The sequence below is a fragment of the Humulus lupulus genome, chromosome 8 (assembly GCF_963169125.1).
Source record: "Humulus lupulus chromosome 8, drHumLupu1.1, whole genome shotgun sequence".
In the NCBI taxonomy this organism is placed as follows: Eukaryota; Viridiplantae; Streptophyta; class Magnoliopsida; order Rosales; family Cannabaceae; genus Humulus; species Humulus lupulus.
Window position 1 is genome coordinate 27,155,287 of NC_084800.1, and position 17,401 is coordinate 27,172,687.

A 17,401-nucleotide genomic window follows, 5' to 3' on the forward strand; every position below is an offset into this window, starting at 1 on the left:
GTTCTGATGATAACTCAGAGGATCAGTTGTCGATGCTACATGTGGTTCAAGTAGATAATTTAAATGTACGAACATTGCCAAGTCGTCAAGAAAGCCAAGAACGGAGGACTGCTGGATCAGAGAGCAGTCGTCCAACTACACAAGATGATGGAAATAGATGGAGTTCTCCAGCGTATACTGCTGAAGATATCCCATGCCCCTCTTATGTTATCCCCATGTTATCTGGGGTGAGTTGTGGAGTAATAGAAGTTGGGAAAGTTTTTTAGAACAAGTTAGAGTTGAAGACGAAGGCACACTTGTATGCAATGAAGCAGAACTTCGAGTTTGTAGTGAAGAAGTCAGGTACTGAAGTTTGGTATATCACTTGCAAGGATCCTGATTGTGGGTGGAGATTGAGGGGGAAGAGAATTCCTAAATCTGATATGTTCGAGATAACTCGTTTCACCAACAAGCACACTTGCTCACTTGACCTCCGACATAAAGGCCATCGCCAAGCTGCACCTTGGGTTATTGGTCATTGCATAAAGAAAAAATATCAGACTGGATCGAATGCGTACATGGCAAACAACATAAGAGAGGACATTAAGAATGATTATGGCATTGAGTTGTCATATGGAAAAGCTTGGAGATGCCGAGAGAAGGCTCTTTCTTATGTCAGAGGGACACTGGAAGCATCCTACCAGAAGTTACCATCGTACCTGTTCATGCTTCAACAGAAAAATCACGGGACGTTGACAGATTTTGTCACTGAGGAAGATCGATTCAAATATTGCTTTTTCTCACTCGGAGTTAGTAGAAGAGGGTTTCGTACATGTCGTCCTGTGTTATGTGTGGACGGTACCTTTTTAAAGACAAAATACGGTGGGCAGATGTTATGTGCAGTCGCACTGGATGCAAATAACCATCTATATCCAGTTGCATTTGGTATTGTGGATAGTGAGAATCATGATTCTTGGAAGTATTTCATGTCAAAGCTAAAAGAAGCGATTGGGGAAGTCGAGGACCTGGCGTTTGTATCTGATAGGCATGCAAGTATTACACATGCCTTGGAAACTATTTTCCCCGATGCCTATCACGGTGTTTGCTACCACCACATTAGTATGAATGTGGTTGCTAAATTCAAGACTGATCATTGTCATGTGTTGATGTATAATGCGGCATATGCTTTTAGGAAATTCGAGTTCCACGCTAACTTCGAAAAAATCAAATCAAAAGACCCAGCCATTGCTCAATACCTAGAAGGAATGGGTTTTGATAAGTGGTCCCGTGCTTACTTTCCTGGAAATAGGTATGTCACTGTCAATTGTATTTTAATTTTTGAAATCTTCTAAATGTATGTTACTATTAAATTTTAGTTTTCCTGGATACTAGGTATAATATAATGACAAGCAATTACGCTGAAAGTTTCAACAATAAGACCCGGGACGCTAGGAGCTTTCCGATAACTACATTCGTCGAATTTATTCGCTTCACACTACAGTCCTGGTTCTGTAATAGGAGAGAAACTAGCGAGAAGACAACTACCACTCTTGCACCGACCTATGAGAAAAATTTGGTGGATATGGCTGAGAAAGCTCGATTCTTGATTCCTTATGCAATAGGGAGGCATGAGTTCCATGTGTTAGATGGTGAGTTGAATGGTGAAGTCGACCTCCTGAATAAGACAAGCACATGCGGCGTGTTTCAGATTATTGGTATCCCATGTGCTCATGCACTATCTGGATCCCTTAAGCGAGGGGTGAACTTTTATTCGTTGTGTTCAGATTACTATAAAATTGAGACATGGAGGTCCTCTTACACAGAATCTATATATCCTACTGGTAACGAGGAAGAGTGGATTGTTCCACATGACATTATGACAATAACAGTGAGAGCACCTGCGCAGAAAAACCCGGTTGGTCGTCCAAAGAAGAAACAAGGTAGGCCTAAGACGAAACGCCATCCTTCCAATGGAGATAAATTGGTTGTTCCACGTAAGTGCAGCACTTGTGGAGGTCTAGGCCATAATAGGGCAACTTGTAAAGTTCGTGTTTGAAATTTATGGCATCAATGTTAAACTTTTTATTTGGGTACTAATGGTCTTTGTTACTCTTTTTATTTGTGTATTGATGGACTTTGTTACTCTTTTTATTTGTGTATTAATGGACTTTGTTACTCTTTATATTTGTGTATTAATGGACTTTGTTAATCGAAACGACATTTTTTATATACAATACTAAGGAGAAATATACTATTGTGTGTCATCGAAATCAAAATAAATGTTCTAACATCAAGGGTACACATTCTCATAAAAAATGTCGATGCATAATTTATCCCTGAAGTACTGAATGTTGTCCTCGATGGCATATGATAAGAGAATGTCTCCAAGAATGAACTCCAAGTGTTTGATGGCGAATACACCGCAATCTCCGCTGAAACCAAGAAATCTTTATTGTGAGTGTATTGAAAATTAAAGGAGAACATTATTGAAAATCTGAATTTAGTACGTCTACCTGGTTCTAGACTGTGGGACAATATCAGTGGACATGCGCCGCCAATCAAAGTTTGGAACGGTGATCTTCGGTCTAGCTATTTTTAACTTGGGGTGTCCTTTAAACATACCAGAAGCGTTGAGTAAAGATGGAAGCATCCTAGTCCAAGGCTCCATCAACTCAGACAACTTATTATGGCTAAAGTTAGAATGATCTGAGTCAAATACAGTGATCATCCAATCAGCGAAATTTATTTCGCAAAGGACCCAGTGCCGATTTTCCATGCACCAGTGGAAGTAGACCTCGTTGCAATCACCCCAAGGCTTCTTGTACTTTTTGGCATCTCCTTTCAGGAAATCAAGAATGTCCGAGTCCCATTGGTAAGTCCTGCCATTTTTCTTGAATTCCTCGTATCTGGCAGGAATATATTGTGCAAATGATGAATCAAGTACGGTGGCTTTCACGGGGTACGTCTTCGGCAACTCAAAAAGACGTCTCCGTATAAGATAATTCGCAGCGTCGAGATGCTGCAAATAAATAGAGTAACGTTAAGGAAGAGTGGATTGTTAAAATGAGATAAATGTTCTAACAAACATAAGAGACTTACAGTTTCTGCCAACCATTCTTTTGCCACCTTCAACTTCAAGAACCAAACAGGGGTCCCATCACAACATTCCAACTTCCTCGGTCTGCTGTTATCAATCTCACCGAGTACCCATCGGTTAAAAGTTGTCAACATATCTTGATCCAACACCTTTAAAGGAAGGATCGTAACTGGGTCCTTGAACTTTGGTTTCTTGGCTGCTGGAGTATAGTCCTCGTACCTTACTGGTCTCTGTTTAGTACGCTTACCTGTAAAGGAGCAATTAGTATCTAATCTTTTTAAAACAAAAAAAAACTCATGGATTAGTCGTACCTAAGACCGTCTGCACTGGCTGAGAAGGTGTGGCTTCTCCAACAGAAGGCTCGTAACATGAGGGGAGAATGTCGTACTCTACATCATCTGTTGGAGTGGGTGCATGAGTATGTGCAGGAGTAGGTATACTACCTAGTGTTGCCAGCTTCTCTAATATGACTTCTTGATTTTTAAGGACGATACCTAGAGTGGCCTTAACATCGTCCACTACACCTGATAGTCTGGCTATCTCACCCAACACCTCCTCATAAGCCCCAGGAGCAGGAGCAGGAGCAGAAGTAGGTTCTGTACTAGTATCTGGAGCAGACTCTGTCGGGGCATCCTCCACAAATATGCCAGCCTCAACGGCTATCTCAGCCACTGCAACAGCCTCTGCCTCAGGATCGTAAGGTCTTCCATCCTCTGGTGCAGGCTGGATCATATTCTGCAGCATCGCATACCTAGGAGCATCCCCCTCTGTCCTCTGATATACGGCATCAAAGAAGTCTCGCTCATTTGGTCGAGGCCTTAGGATAGAAATGCATGACAACTGTAATGGAAACACAACAATCAAATTAGAAATGACATAAGTTGATTAGTATAATTCAAAATTTCTTGAATTATTTAAATGTTTTATAACTTACATGTCTCCTCGCAAGTACATCCTTCAAATGCAAATGCTTCGGCTGGCCTATGCTCTCCCACTGTAGCATCCTAGGGAACTTGAATCCACAGGGCTTGGCGTGTTCCTTCTGTAAATCAAGAATCGTCTCGTACGCCCAATATTGCAAGGCTGGTGGATACCCCTTGCAAGTGTACTTTGCCTCCACCTTAAAACCCTTAGAAGACTCCGCCTCAATGATCTTCTTCGCCTTCTTACCTGGTATTGTACCACCAATCGCTTTCATATCTATATTGAATTGTTTCACAGTTGTATCGAATGAAAGGGATCCCCATGGATACTTCTCAAAATAATCTAAATCCTCGACCATCGACAATGAATCTCGCCAAATAGCATTGTCGTTCTCAGCGCCCAATAGTATCCCCTCCACAAAGTAAACCAAACCGAGCTTGTACAAATCATCAGGTACATCGCACATACTAAAAGCTCGTTCCAAGATACTGAACCGAATGTCTTTTTCGGGTTCCACACTGAAATATGTATCAACTAGGCGGGAGGAAGTAATGTGAGGTTCAATGTCAACGGCAAGTGGTGGACAGGAGCAGCTCAGGCCGGTGATAATGGCGAACTCGTGCACCCCAAACTTACATAAGTTTGGGCCCATCAAGAAGTGCACCTCATCGCCACGCGGAGACTTGACCTTCCGCAAAAGTAGTGTGTGAACCAATGCCCCAGAGAACGAAAAGGGAGGGGCTGTGAAGAATGGTCCAAAAACAGACTCATTCACCCTCCCCAACAATCCATGCTCCTCAAATCTTTTCTTCAATTTTGTTAACCTCCCGGAACCCCTATAGGTCATACGACCGACATAATGATCCTCCATAGGGATCTTAAGTGGTGGGATACGTTTGGGTGGCATCTGCAAAATATCCAAAAAAAAAAAAAAAGAATTAGTTGAATTTATAAAAAATACTCAATCTTTTGTTCAGCATCGAAATGGGCTCGATGTACCATCAAAATAGCATCGATGGAGCATGGAATCGATGCCATATATGTTCAGCATCAATATGGCATCGATGTGGCATCGATAAACCATCGTTTGCCATCGATTATGCATCAGTATCGACATGGCATCGATGCCATGTCGATGCTGATGCGAACATCCAATTGAGATGTTATTTTCGATGGTGTATCGATGTCAAATCGATGCCATATATGTTCAGCATCGATATGGACTCGATGTGGCATTGATGTGGCATCGATTATACTTCAGTATCGATTATGCATCGATTATGAAAGAATCGACATGGCATCGATATACCATCGATGGAGAATCGATGGAGCATCGATTACTCACTGTATGTCATCGATGGTGCATCGATGGAGAATCGATGGAGCATCGATGGAGAATCGATGTGGAATCGAAAGAACATCGACCCACAAAATTTTTGCAGAATTTGCAGAATGCACATAGAATCAAACCCATTTTAAGCTACATTTTTTGCAAAATAAAGATTAACAATCAAACCCATTTCATCGATTTATACATTACGATTCAATTTTTTTTTTTAAAAAACACATGAAAACCGAATGTCTTACCTTACCGTGGCCGGAGATGGAGAAGACGGTGGCGACGGCGACTGTGGGGAGAGAGAGAGCTTCGCCTGAGATGGTGAGAATGTGACCCGAGAGAAAATAATGAGATAGAAATGAGAGAGTTTGGCTGGGAAGAGGGAAGAATTTGGTTTGGCTGGGAAGAGGAAAGAGTTCGGTTTGGCTGGGAAGAGAGAAGGTGAGGGGTCTTGATATGGGTATTTTTGTCCAAAATTTTAAAATGACATATATATGAGAGATTATTTTATGGTGGCATTTAAAAAAAATTAAGTATGTTATTACACATACTGTCTAAAATTTCCCTTTGATAGTTGCTCTTTTATTTTTCTGTTTTTTCTCTTATCACTGTTTTTTTTTTCATGTACTACTTTTTCTTCGTTATTCTATTTTTAAAATTATGGTTGTTTTCTATATAGGAAGATTGTAGGTTCTACTTGTTTTAAGTTATATATTTTTTTTCATATTATACTTTTTTTTTAGTTTTAATTTTAATTTTACTGATTTCCAGTTTTATTTTTTAAACAATGTCTCTTTTATATGTATTTTGTATCTTTTTTCTTTCTTTCTTGTATCTTCATTGTGTTGATTTTTAATTCTTTCTTCTCTGATTGAATATATTTAATACGATTTAAAAAAAAAATTCTTGAAGGATCTATAAAGCAATGCATAAATATTGTAGTGCATACAATTTAATATAAATTCTCTATATCTTAAATATGTGGTTCTTTAAAATTTCATTTTACTTTCCAAAGTTCTATTTTATTTTAAGTTATTTCTTTTATTATATTGTAATTTTCTCTTTTTTTTTCTTAATTTAAATACTTGAAATGATTTTTGTCATTAAAAAATACAAGATATGATTGTCATTTCACTGTCTAGTCTCCTATCATCATATAATTTATTTAAAGTACCTTCATTTTACTTTTTATATATGTATAGATACTAGATACTACTTACATAATTTATTAATTTTTAAGATTATCGTATAAATTTTAAATAAATAAATAATATTATATATAAAATATGATAAACGTTAAATCAAAACAATTTTTATAATTTTTAAATATATATATATATAATATGCTAATTTTTTAATAAAAATTAAGTATTATATATTATTATAATAATATTTAAATTTATATTAATATAGTTAATAAATATTTAATTTATTAGTTGTAAATGTATATTCTATTAAATATTTAAAATATTTCGTTAAAGTTAACAAAACAAACGATTAAAATTATACAATTTTGATATAAATGAGATAATTTTGCAATCTCATTTCATTTACTTAATTAGGTGATATATTAAGTTGTTGCACCATTATTGATTTTTTTTTATATACATGTATTTTTTAATATTTTTAATTCTTTAAGTTTATTTTCTTTTTTATTTGAATTATGTTTTCTTTATTTTATTTTTTACATGTTTATGTTTGTTTTCTATCAAGGGAAGTTGTACGTTTTTTTTTAATGATTTTAATTATATTTTGAACAATACCTTGTTTCTTCTTTTTTTTAATTATGTTTTCTTGTAACTTCGTTTTGTTGATAGTGTTATTAATATATATTTCTTCCAGAAGGTGTTATAGTTCAATGCATATTTCGTAAGCAAAACTGTAATGCATTCAATTTAATTATATTTTCCATATTATACATATGTGAAAAAAAATCATTTTACTCTCCAGACTTCTATTGTAGTTTTAATGTTTTAAAAAGTCTTTTCATTTATTATTTTTTAATTTTTGTTTTTTCCTTAGTTTATTATAATTTAGCTATCTCATTTATTTAATTGGGTGATAAGTTGCTTAATTTATTGCATAATATTATTAAGTTTATATATTTTTAAAAAATTATGATTTTGACCCTCTTAATTTAAGCTTAATACCAAGTTTAATCTAAAATAACCCTATGTTATTTTAAATGAAATATGGCTCCCTAATCTTATTTTTAGTTATTTTTTTATAAAGACAAAAATACTCACTTTAAATGCTTAATATATTTACTTTCTTAAGTTTATAAAATTGATTAGCAACTTAAAATTATAACAAAAAAACTATATTTTTTTCTGCCTTAATATAAATATAACATTTTGAAAACAATTTATAGATTTAGTTAAAAAAAAATCTAAAGTTTAATAAACAAAATCCAAAATCAAATGTATAGTTTTAATTTTGAATTTTATTTATTTTAATTCCTAAATTATTCTAAATAATTTTATAAATTTTGTATATAAACAAATAAATATGATAATAAATTTTAAGTGAGGATATTTTTGTCTACCAATAATTTTTTAACTAAAAATAAGCTTGGGCTATTTTTAACTTTTTTTTAAACTTGAGTTAAACTTGATAATGATCCTAAATTGATTGAGCCAAAATAATAATTTTTCATATTTAGTATTTCTAATCCTTTAGCAATATTCTTGACTTTATTTCAATTTCTGAAAAAAAAAAAATTCTTCACTAATCGGAGATATAACAATTATAAAATTGTGATTGGTAGAGTATCCTAATTCAATTTTATCATTTTTAAAACTTGAAAACAGTGGGACCTACAAGAATATGTGATTGGTAGGATGTTTTTGAAAATAAAATTCAAATCAGTATTCTAATTTTGTATTATAAAATCAAAAACAAGAAAATCACGTTTTCTCTGATTCCAAATCCTTGTATCCTAAAATCTTACAAATCTACTACTTTTTTATATTTTTAGATTTCATACCAATCATATATTTAGTTTTTTTAAAACCCAAAAATAATTTTCAGATATTAAACCAATCACATTTTTAAAAACATATTTTCAAACTATAAATTCAGATTTTATTTTAGAAACACATTTTTTGAAAATACAATTTTCTAATCACGAACCAATCAGGCCTATATATTTTAGAATTTGAATTTTTTTATATTCATTTCTCTCTTGAGACAGCTTTTATAATTATTTCTCATTTACTTAATTGAAATAATTGATATCTTTCTTAAGTACATGAATGATCAAAAGAAAATTTTATTTTATTGCAGTTCACTCTATTTAGTTTTTTTATTATCATAATTCTCATTTAAATATATATTAAGTTCCTTCCACTTATTTTATTTAATTGTTTTGTTCTGTTTTATTTTATTATAATTTTCTCTGATATGTAGCAGCATTCTTATGTGTTTATTTTTTCGAAAAAGGGCATCATTATTATGTTTGACATATTTTTTAAAAAAAATTTAACTTCTTATCATTTTTTTTTCTTTATTTAAATTGTTTGTTAGTTGCTCTCATATATTTTTTCTCTTTCTGTCTTTTATCACTATTTTTTTCTTTTCATATTATACTTGTTTCTCAGATAATATTTAATTTTTCTATGTTTGTTTTCTATCTAGCGAAATTGAGTGTTTTATAATCTAATTATTTGTAGTTATATTTTTTTAACAATTTCTCCTTTTTTTTCTTCTTTTTCTTCTAGCTGCATTATGTTGATTTTAATTTAAATACTTGATATTATTGTCACAAGTATTTTATTATTTATTTTATTTTACTCTGTAGTCTTTTATTATCATAATTTTTAATTTTTTTAATGTTCTTTTCACTTATTTTATTTTTATATGACCTTGATTCACTTTTAATAACAGAAGTAAAAGTGAGGTAGATGTTGTGCACAACAAAAATGGAGACAGCCGTATAAATGTAAGAATATTGTTACGTGGTATATTAACGTGTTTAATATTAATACTGCATGAGGTGGAACTTTATAATTGATTAGCGATACTTTCATAATACATATTAAATTCAAATACGTAAGACTCGATATTAGATTGTACTAATAATCATATGTCATATTCTTGTGGTGTTAAGCACTATTCTATTAGTATCCCTTAACAATTCTCTAAATATAATTATAAAACTGAAAACATAAATTTTAAATAATAAAATAAAATCTTGCAACGGTAGAACGTAAAAATATGAGACAACAGCAGTATTTTATGTACCTATCTCCTTTTTTTAATATATGTATACATAAAAAACGTTTCTTTCTTTCAATTTTAATCAAGCAACATGCAATTGTTTTATATTATTAGAGCACTCATATTGGGTGAGTTATATTACCAAAATATGTAAAAAATAGCTAAAACTAACAAAAATGGGTATACATTGGATGATGTATTGTACAAATATTTTTACATAAAGCTATAGTACCAAGCTATATTTAATGTATACTATTCATCATTTAACCCAATATTATAATATTAAAATATATTAGGATATTATTGATAGTTATAAAAAATATTTGAAATGAATAAAAAATGTTTGAAAATATAATATTTAAATGATATAGAGAAAAAAATAGAAAATCTGATGTATGGTAAAATATAAAACTTAGAAGTAAAATAGAAAAATGTGTGTTTTTTGGAGGCATTTTAAAAGTTGAAGTAGAGCACCGGATGAAAGTGCTCTTAATACATCCATCCTTTCCAACCACTCGACATATCCAAAAAATTATCTTTTCAATTTTGTTTTTCTTACAAAAAAATATTAAAAAATAAAGAGAGAGCATGTCAAAATCCAGCTACAAAAGCCCATTAAAGTTTTGTGTGTAACCCAGCTACAAAATCCACCTAACCCAACATAATTTTTTAATTTTTTGTCTGTGTAAAATTCTGGCATTGATACAATTATATTTAGTCTCCAAATAAGAAGAAATAGTGACAGTTATAATCTCAAAGAGAATTAATAGTATTCTCTAACATTTGAGAATCATCACATATTTCTCAACTTAAAGGAGAGCCAGACTTTGAGGTGAGGAGGTTATTTATGATTTTTAATCTTTAAAGGAAACTAAATGATTATTATTCTATTAACAAAATTGGTCTACACTTAAATTTAATACTAGCTTAAATAATAATAATAATAATAAGGTGCAACTTACCATATGGCTATGATTTTTTCTTTTAATATTGGAAAAAATAAAAAAGAGGATTTGAATTTGTGAGAAAGGATTTAGTATTATTAGACTATGCCAATAACCACATATGAATATGTATCTTATATCACTTTATGCTAATTTCATTTCTTTAGTTATTTCAATAATATATCACTAATCAATAACACTGTTTGTCAACAACTAACAATGTAGTGCAAGAAGTAAAGAGTCTTAGTAAACATTCGTTATAAGTGGCCTCTATAAATAATGGAAGGGAAGCACACAGCTGGTAGCATCTTCCTCCTTTTTCATTAGGAAAAAATAAAAACAATGTAGATAACCATGTACTTACCTATGTGTCCTCATGATAATCACTAGTAATTAAATAATAATCAACAATTTTTATATCAATTGTAACATAATGTGCAAGTACTACTTACTTACTGATATTATAAGAAAAATATTGACAAACCACTCATTTTTTAGAGAGGACACATCTTTTTCTCTCTTTTTTATTTTTTAACGAGGACACATCTTTTTCACACCTCTCTATTATCTATACATAAGAAAGAAAGAAAAGAAAAGAAAGAGAACATGAATATAATAGGTGATTTTATGAAAGGTGAGTCATTATCCTGAAAGACTAAATGAACCAATGAAATGATTGTTTTGTTCACAAAAACTTGTTTCAAACCACTCACTCATAATAATAGTAATAATGAGAGAGAAGGCAACAACAAACAAAACCCACTTGTATCTTTACTTTCATTGTTCCATGTCAGTTTTTATTATACATATATATGCACGTGAAACCCCAATAATTTCTCATGCATTGGTGGGTCCTAAGAGGCCAGCCTTCATCTTTTGTTCTCATGCCAAACTCCAATACCCAGGAATCTCCCAACTCTCTCTCTCTCTCTCTCGCAGACTCACTCACTCAGCTCATATTCACTTCCTCTCCAATTCTTCTTTCATAAATACCATTTTTTTTCATCTTCGTTATTATAACAAATTCTTATGTCATCAACAATGGTGGATGTGGATATTCGACCTCTTTTGCTTCTGTTTCTACTTTCTCTCAACTTTTCTGCAAATGGGGTTCTCTGTTTTCCGGAGAAGAAACTCCTCAACCTTAGAGATTTTCAATGGAAGCAGCCTAATATTGGTGCTTCGAACTGCGTTTCATCTCACAAGTCAAGTGAGTTTTTTAAAAGAAAGAAAAAAAAAAAGCTTAATTGTGTGATATATAAAATAAATCGTTTTTTTTTTCCTTCAGTTGCTTTGGGATCTGTTAATTAGTTATATCTTTATCTTTTTAAGAACTACTTTAAAGCTTTAACTAAACAACTACAAATTGTCTCTCGCTTTTTCATTATTGTTCTTCTTTTCAAAAAGAGTAGTTAGGAATAGAAACTACTTTATAGCTTTGTTCCACATTAATATAAAGCTGATCTATTCAGTAATTTGAATTTTGTTTTTCATACATAGATTTTGTTTGGAAAAAAAATAATATTTTGTAAGAGAAAAAAAAAAGAAAGAAAATATTTTTTAAAAATTTTATAATATACTTTTTTGAGTTTTTTTTATATAAGAATTCTAATTTTTTTCTCTCCTAAAATTTGAGTTCTAAACATAAGGATAGTATCTCAGTACACTAAAATTTACAATTATTTAGTTTCTCTACAATATATATAGGTAATTGGATAATAAACTTGTTTCATTCTAGAGAGTGTAAATGGTGCAACTATACTGGAAATGAAGCACCGAGACCACTGCTCTGATAAAATGATTGATTGGAACAAGAAGCTTAAAAAAAGACTGGTTGTAGACGATCTTCATGTCCGGTCACTTCAATCACAATTCAAGACCAGAGTTTCTCCGAGCAACATTGTAGATAAATCAACCACTCAAATCCCAATCACTTCTGGGATAAAGCTAGAAATCTTAAACTACATAGTAACAATCGAACTGGGTGGAAAAAACTTGACAGTTATAGTTGACACAGGCAGTGATTTGACTTGGGTTCAATGTCAACCATGCAAGTCATGTTACAACCAAAAAGACCCTCTCTTCAACCCTTCTTCATCACACTCGTACCAACCTATTTGGTGCAACTCAACCACTTGTCAAGCCCTCCAATTCGCCACTGGCAACTCAGGTAAGGGACGATTGTGAACAATATTTTGCAAAATAATCTTTTTTTTATATATAGTCAGTTCAAAAATTCTTTGCAAAATTTATTTTAGACACTCTTAATACCCTGTTTTGATTCTTGATACCATTTAGAGGTCTATTTTATAAAAAAAATTATCAAAATGTTACGTGATTGATCCTCTATTTTGTATGACAATTAAAATAATGTGTTACGAAATGAATAAAAATAGTACATATACGCGATTTTAGTCCAAATATTTTTAAATATAATATTTTATTTTTAGCCCCTCAACCGCTTTTTTTGTTATCTAAATTAACCACTTTCTTTGTTATCTAAATTAATCATATCGCCCATTATCAAAAATCTTATTATTGAAAATATTTTATAAAACAAATAGTTCAAATACATGCATGTTTTAAAAAAAATACAGGGATTAATATTGTATTTTCCATATTATAAAACGGTATGTTTCCACTACACATTTAAATTTCTAGCTTGTCTATGAAGGTGTATGTGGAATCCCAAAACCACCGGCTAGCAGCAGTAGCTGCAACTACATGGTTAGCTATGGTGATGGTTCATACACACGTGGTGATATTGGTAATGACCATCTTAGACTCGGAACAACTCCTATTAATGGCTTTGTTTTTGGCTGTGGTAGAAACAATAAGGGCCTGTTTGGTGGAGCCTCAGGGCTAATGGGGTTAGGAAGAAGTGAACTCTCATTGATTTCTCAAACTGATTCACTGTTTGAGGGAGTTTTCTCTTATTGTTTACCTTCAAGCACTCTGCCTAGTGCTTCTGGCTCTTTAGTAATGGGATTTGACCCTTCTGCTTACAAGAATTCAACTCCAATTTCATTCACTAAAATGGTTCAAAATCCACAGCTACCCACTTTCTATTTTCTCAACCTGACTGGGATTAGTGTTGGTGGAGTGAACTTAAAGGCTTCTTCTTTTGGTAAAGGAGGGATTTTGATTGATTCTGGGACAGTCATTACAAGGCTAGCTCCATCAATTTACAAGGTTGTGAAGGAAGAGTTTGTGAAGCAGTTTTCTGGGTTTCCTTCAGCTCCTGGATTTTCAATCTTGGACACGTGTTTCAATCTCAGTGGCTATGATCAAGTCAATCTTCCAATTTTGAAAATGCACTTTGATGGGACTGCTGAGCTGAGTATTGATGTGACTGGTGTGTTGTATATGGTGAAGACTGATGCTTCTCAGATTTGTTTGGCTTTGGCAAGTTTGTCTTATGAAGAAGAGATTGGTATTGTTGGAAACTATCAACAGAAGAACCAAAGGGTTGTTTATGATACCAAAGGCTCTAAACTAGGATTTGCAGAAGAGACTTGTAGTTTTAAATAAGAATATATATATATATATATGATATTAATTTAGAAGATTTGGCTGGTTTTTGTGAATAGATTTCTTATAAGTAATGCCAAGCAACTTGTTGGTTCTCAAATTCTTACTTTTATTATTATATGATTATGTGAAGGAAAAAAAGGGTTATAAACTTATAGATAGACAGTATATGCAATTTGTGATTATCTTTTTTTGTGTAATAAAGTTATTTTCCTCTTGATAAGAGGTAAAGGAGTTTGAATTGAGCTGTAATATGATTCTTATGTGTTGGATTTTGATTAATATTGCTGATGTGGTCTACAAAATATGTATATACTAATTTTTAAGGGGATGTGTTTATATTGTAAAGTTTGCTTTTTTAGTTGATTCCAAGTTGTGCATCCCTGGTTTAAGATAAAACGACAATATATATGTTGTCGTTTATGTTCCATGTCGTTTGTCTATTTTGTATAATTTTTGGCCGTTTTCAATGTTTAACGACAAGCCTTAATTTTCTTGGAACTTTTGCTGTCTTTTGAAAATCTACCTGTCATTTTCTATAAAATTGTAATATCTTATGCTTCAAGGAAAAAAAAGAGTAAATATCAGGATTGGTCTCAAAATATTTTCATGCTATTATTTTCTATAAATATAATTAACCAATAATAGTTTGCAACATTATAGTTAGCTTTTCCATTAGATATTGACAGAAACCATTGCAATTGAAGGTAATAGTTATACATAATATAATTAGATGGTCATTAATGAAACATAAAAAAATATCAAAATTTCAGACCCTATATTTCCTACTTTAATTTTGTACGAGAATATCACATAATAGATTGTAGAACAACATTATACGATTCATTTTATATTCAACACAAAATATTGCCTTATGCTTGTTACATATGTGTTTCGATGTGAATTTATAATTCAATGTCAGAAGAGATTCATTTAAATTCTGATATTTAATTGGTAGTGTTTGAAATTACTTTTTTAGAAAATTTGGCCTCATTAATATCTCTCAAGAGAAAAGTTCAAGGAATGAAAAAAAGTACCAAGAAATTATCATTGATAATTGTCATCTACCTCAATAATCATATGAATACAAGATAGTAGCTAGAGCACCAAATATAATGTTTTTTCCATAATAGAAAGAGTCAATTGATAATTCTAGGGGCATTGGAAAGAAATATCATGACACATCATTACAACAAATAGGGTAGATAACTATTTGATACCCTGTATTTTTGTAAAGTATCGTTTTAGTGTCATGAATTTATAAAAATGTTTATTTGGTATTTTGTATTTCGAAATCGTATATATTTGATATCATATATTTTGAAATCGTATATATTTGGTACATTAAACTAAAATTTAATTAATAAAATTTTACTAATTATATAAGTTCTAAATTCAAATTTAATTACTTAATTACATATAATTTATGATAATTTAATCATATTAATAAAATTTTATTTATCAAATTTAAGTCTAAGATATCAAATATTTATGATTATAAAATACAAAATGTTAAAAAGATACTTTACAAAAATACAAAGGATTAAATAAGTAAATTTCCTTACAAATTAGAATTAGGGATATTTTATGCAAAACTCCCTAATTTTTCAAGGACATACCCAATAGAAAATTTTGACAGCAATACCCGACTTTTATATTTTCCCTGCAACTGTCCACTTTTGGACGTTAACTGCCACTGAGGACTATGTGATGACGATGTGGCATCACATTATTTATCCACGTGTTTGCTCACATATAAAAAATAAATAATTTGTATTTCTAATAATCATTAAATATTAAAAAATAATTAAAATTGATCTTAAAATAAAAAAACAAGTAATCCTACATGTTAAATAGAAAACAAAACACACACATTTCCCAAAAGAAGAAAAAAATTTGAACCCAGCCTTTAATCTTTTGCGAAAAAGAAAACCTTTCATCTTTAATCCAAATTCCCCAAAGGTGGTTGTCGCGAGTAGAGAAGGATGATAGATTTCGTGGGTATGATGGGTTTGTTTCTGATCTGAATTTTCTTTTGTGTTGTCTGAGTTTTGATCTAATTTTTTTGGGAATAACAATTGATTTGAGGTATTCTTGGAGGTTCATAGGTTCTTTTATTTATGCATGGGTTTGGGAAGAATATGGTGTTTTGAATTGTGAATAGAAAAAGAGATATACAAAGTGAAAAAGGAGATAAAATTTAGCCACGGTGAAGTGTGATTTTTGGGTTTCAGTCAAGTTTGTTGGAGGGAGGACAGAGAGACGTTGAAGAAGACAGAGGTTAAGGGAGGAAAGAGAGGGAGAATGAGAGTGACAGTTTCAGGAACATGAACATAATGAACCCATATTTTTTTTAGTAAATCGTGTTTTAATTTAGTGAATGATTAAACCGACTTGTTCATGAACAGATTGAACAAGAATGGACTAGTCGTAGCTTCAAGAACAATAACCAAAAAAAAATTAAAATCCAGATGTGTCTTGCACATCCTCCTTTGCCGAGCTTTGCCAGACAAATGGAGCTTTGGAGCTGGGGGTCGACGAATGGAGTGGACTGGCGGTCAACGAACGAAGCTTTAGAGATGGGTTGGGCGTCGACGAACGGAGCTTCGAAGTTGGGAGTTGATCTGCCCATGGCCTATCGTCTTCGTGTGTCACCCTGCCACCTGCAAACTCCGACGGCGAAGAGCAACCGCGATATGCGATATCCACCTGCGAAAAGAAGATCCATAAAACGTGTTAGGCTTCTTTTATTGTGGTCGTCCGGTCGCTGAGTCGATGAGTCCAACACTAGTGAGTCTATGTCGAGCAGAGAGAGACGTTGAGGAAGAAAGCTTGAAGGTGGAAGACCAACCATTTTTTTAATAGAGTTGAGGAAGACGAAGAGATGGGTCAACGAAATAAGATTTAGGGTTTTTAGTAATTTTGTTCAAAACAAAAAATATATAAATTTAATAATTTTTTTAATATTATTAATTTTGTGGTGAAATTAGAAAAAAAAATCTATGTCATTAAGTAAGTAACGCATCAGCAACTACGTGGATAAATGAATATATGCCACATGGACTCTCGTGGACGGCAAGGAAAATGTAACAGTGGATGATATTGTGGTCAAAAATTTTTATTGGAGTTATATAAGTGCCTCAACTCGAAAAGATTAGGGAATTTTACACAAATATTCTTAAGAATTATATCACTAATAATGCTACCAAAATATAAGAGATAGCCATCCCCTTGTTGTGAATTGCATTGTGTTGGAAATTACTTAATAAGATCAAGGAAAAATTACATAAAATATTAATTTTCGCTAAAAATTTACTAATTTACTGTTTTTTTATTTTTTGCAATTTTACGATTTTAAGGAATTTTTTA

At 31.9% G+C, this 17,401-nt stretch overlaps 4 protein-coding genes and 1 long non-coding RNA gene across 5 annotated transcripts; 3 read left to right on the top strand and 2 right to left on the bottom strand.

Moving 5' to 3' along the window:
• The first annotated feature begins 247 nt into the window (after positions 1–247).
• LOC133796501 (uncharacterized) lies at positions 248–2,203 on the top strand. Its single transcript, XM_062234041.1, has 2 exons — positions 248–1,288; positions 1,372–2,203. The coding sequence occupies exons 1-2, from the start codon at positions 306–308 to the stop codon at positions 2,033–2,035; spliced, it is 1,647 nt and encodes a 548-aa protein (XP_062090025.1). The 5' UTR covers positions 248–305; the 3' UTR covers positions 2,036–2,203.
• A 66-nt stretch (positions 2,204–2,269) lies between these two features.
• Positions 2,270–3,357, bottom strand: LOC133795184 (uncharacterized). The gene is made up of 3 exons (XM_062232641.1): positions 3,079–3,357; positions 2,493–2,998; positions 2,270–2,411 (listed from the first exon to the last, which is right to left on the bottom strand). The coding sequence occupies exons 1-3, from the start codon at positions 3,208–3,210 to the stop codon at positions 2,270–2,272; spliced, it is 780 nt and encodes a 259-aa protein (XP_062088625.1). The 5' UTR covers positions 3,211–3,357.
• Positions 3,356–4,884, bottom strand: LOC133796503 (uncharacterized). Its single transcript, XM_062234042.1, has 2 exons — positions 4,011–4,884; positions 3,356–3,916 (listed from the first exon to the last, which is right to left on the bottom strand). Exons 1-2 carry the CDS (start codon positions 4,869–4,871, stop codon positions 3,371–3,373), a joined length of 1,407 nt encoding a protein of 468 aa, XP_062090026.1. The 5' UTR covers positions 4,872–4,884; the 3' UTR covers positions 3,356–3,370.
• Positions 4,885–11,363: 6,479 nt separating this feature from the next.
• On the top strand, positions 11,364–14,320 carry LOC133796504 (aspartyl protease family protein At5g10770). The gene is made up of 3 exons (XM_062234043.1): positions 11,364–11,711; positions 12,240–12,671; positions 13,176–14,320. Exons 1-3 carry the CDS (start codon positions 11,531–11,533, stop codon positions 14,030–14,032), a joined length of 1,470 nt encoding a protein of 489 aa, XP_062090027.1. The 5' UTR covers positions 11,364–11,530; the 3' UTR covers positions 14,033–14,320.
• A 1,307-nt stretch (positions 14,321–15,627) lies between these two features.
• On the top strand, positions 15,628–17,167 carry LOC133793612 (uncharacterized). Its single transcript, XR_009874899.1, has 2 exons — positions 15,628–16,033; positions 16,441–17,167. It is a non-coding gene; the product is annotated as an uncharacterized LOC133793612 (long non-coding RNA).
• The last annotated feature ends 234 nt before the right edge of the window (positions 17,168–17,401 follow it).

Coding starts and splice junctions, on each gene's coding strand:
- LOC133796501 (XM_062234041.1), top strand. CDS start 306: ATGAAGCAGAACTTCGAGTTTGTAGTGAAGAAGTCAGGTACTGAAGTT. Junction 1,289..1,371: donor GCTTACTTTCCTGGAAATAG/GTATGTCACTGT, acceptor CCTGGATACTAG/GTATAATATAATGACAAGCA.
- LOC133795184 (XM_062232641.1), bottom strand. CDS start 3,210: ATGTTGACAACTTTTAACCGATGGGTACTCGGTGAGATTGATAACAGC. Junction 2,999..3,078: donor AAGAATGGTTGGCAGAAACT/GTAAGTCTCTTA, acceptor ATTTATTTGCAG/CATCTCGACGCTGCGAATTA. Junction 2,412..2,492: donor GTCCCACAGTCTAGAACCAG/GTAGACGTACTA, acceptor TCTTGGTTTCAG/CGGAGATTGCGGTGTATTCG.
- LOC133796503 (XM_062234042.1), bottom strand. CDS start 4,871: ATGGAGGATCATTATGTCGGTCGTATGACCTATAGGGGTTCCGGGAGG. Junction 3,917..4,010: donor ATGTACTTGCGAGGAGACAT/GTAAGTTATAAA, acceptor TTTCCATTACAG/TTGTCATGCATTTCTATCCT.
- LOC133796504 (XM_062234043.1), top strand. CDS start 11,531: ATGTCATCAACAATGGTGGATGTGGATATTCGACCTCTTTTGCTTCTG. Junction 11,712..12,239: donor CGTTTCATCTCACAAGTCAA/GTGAGTTTTTTA, acceptor GTTTCATTCTAG/AGAGTGTAAATGGTGCAACT. Junction 12,672..13,175: donor ATTCGCCACTGGCAACTCAG/GTAAGGGACGAT, acceptor TTGTCTATGAAG/GTGTATGTGGAATCCCAAAA.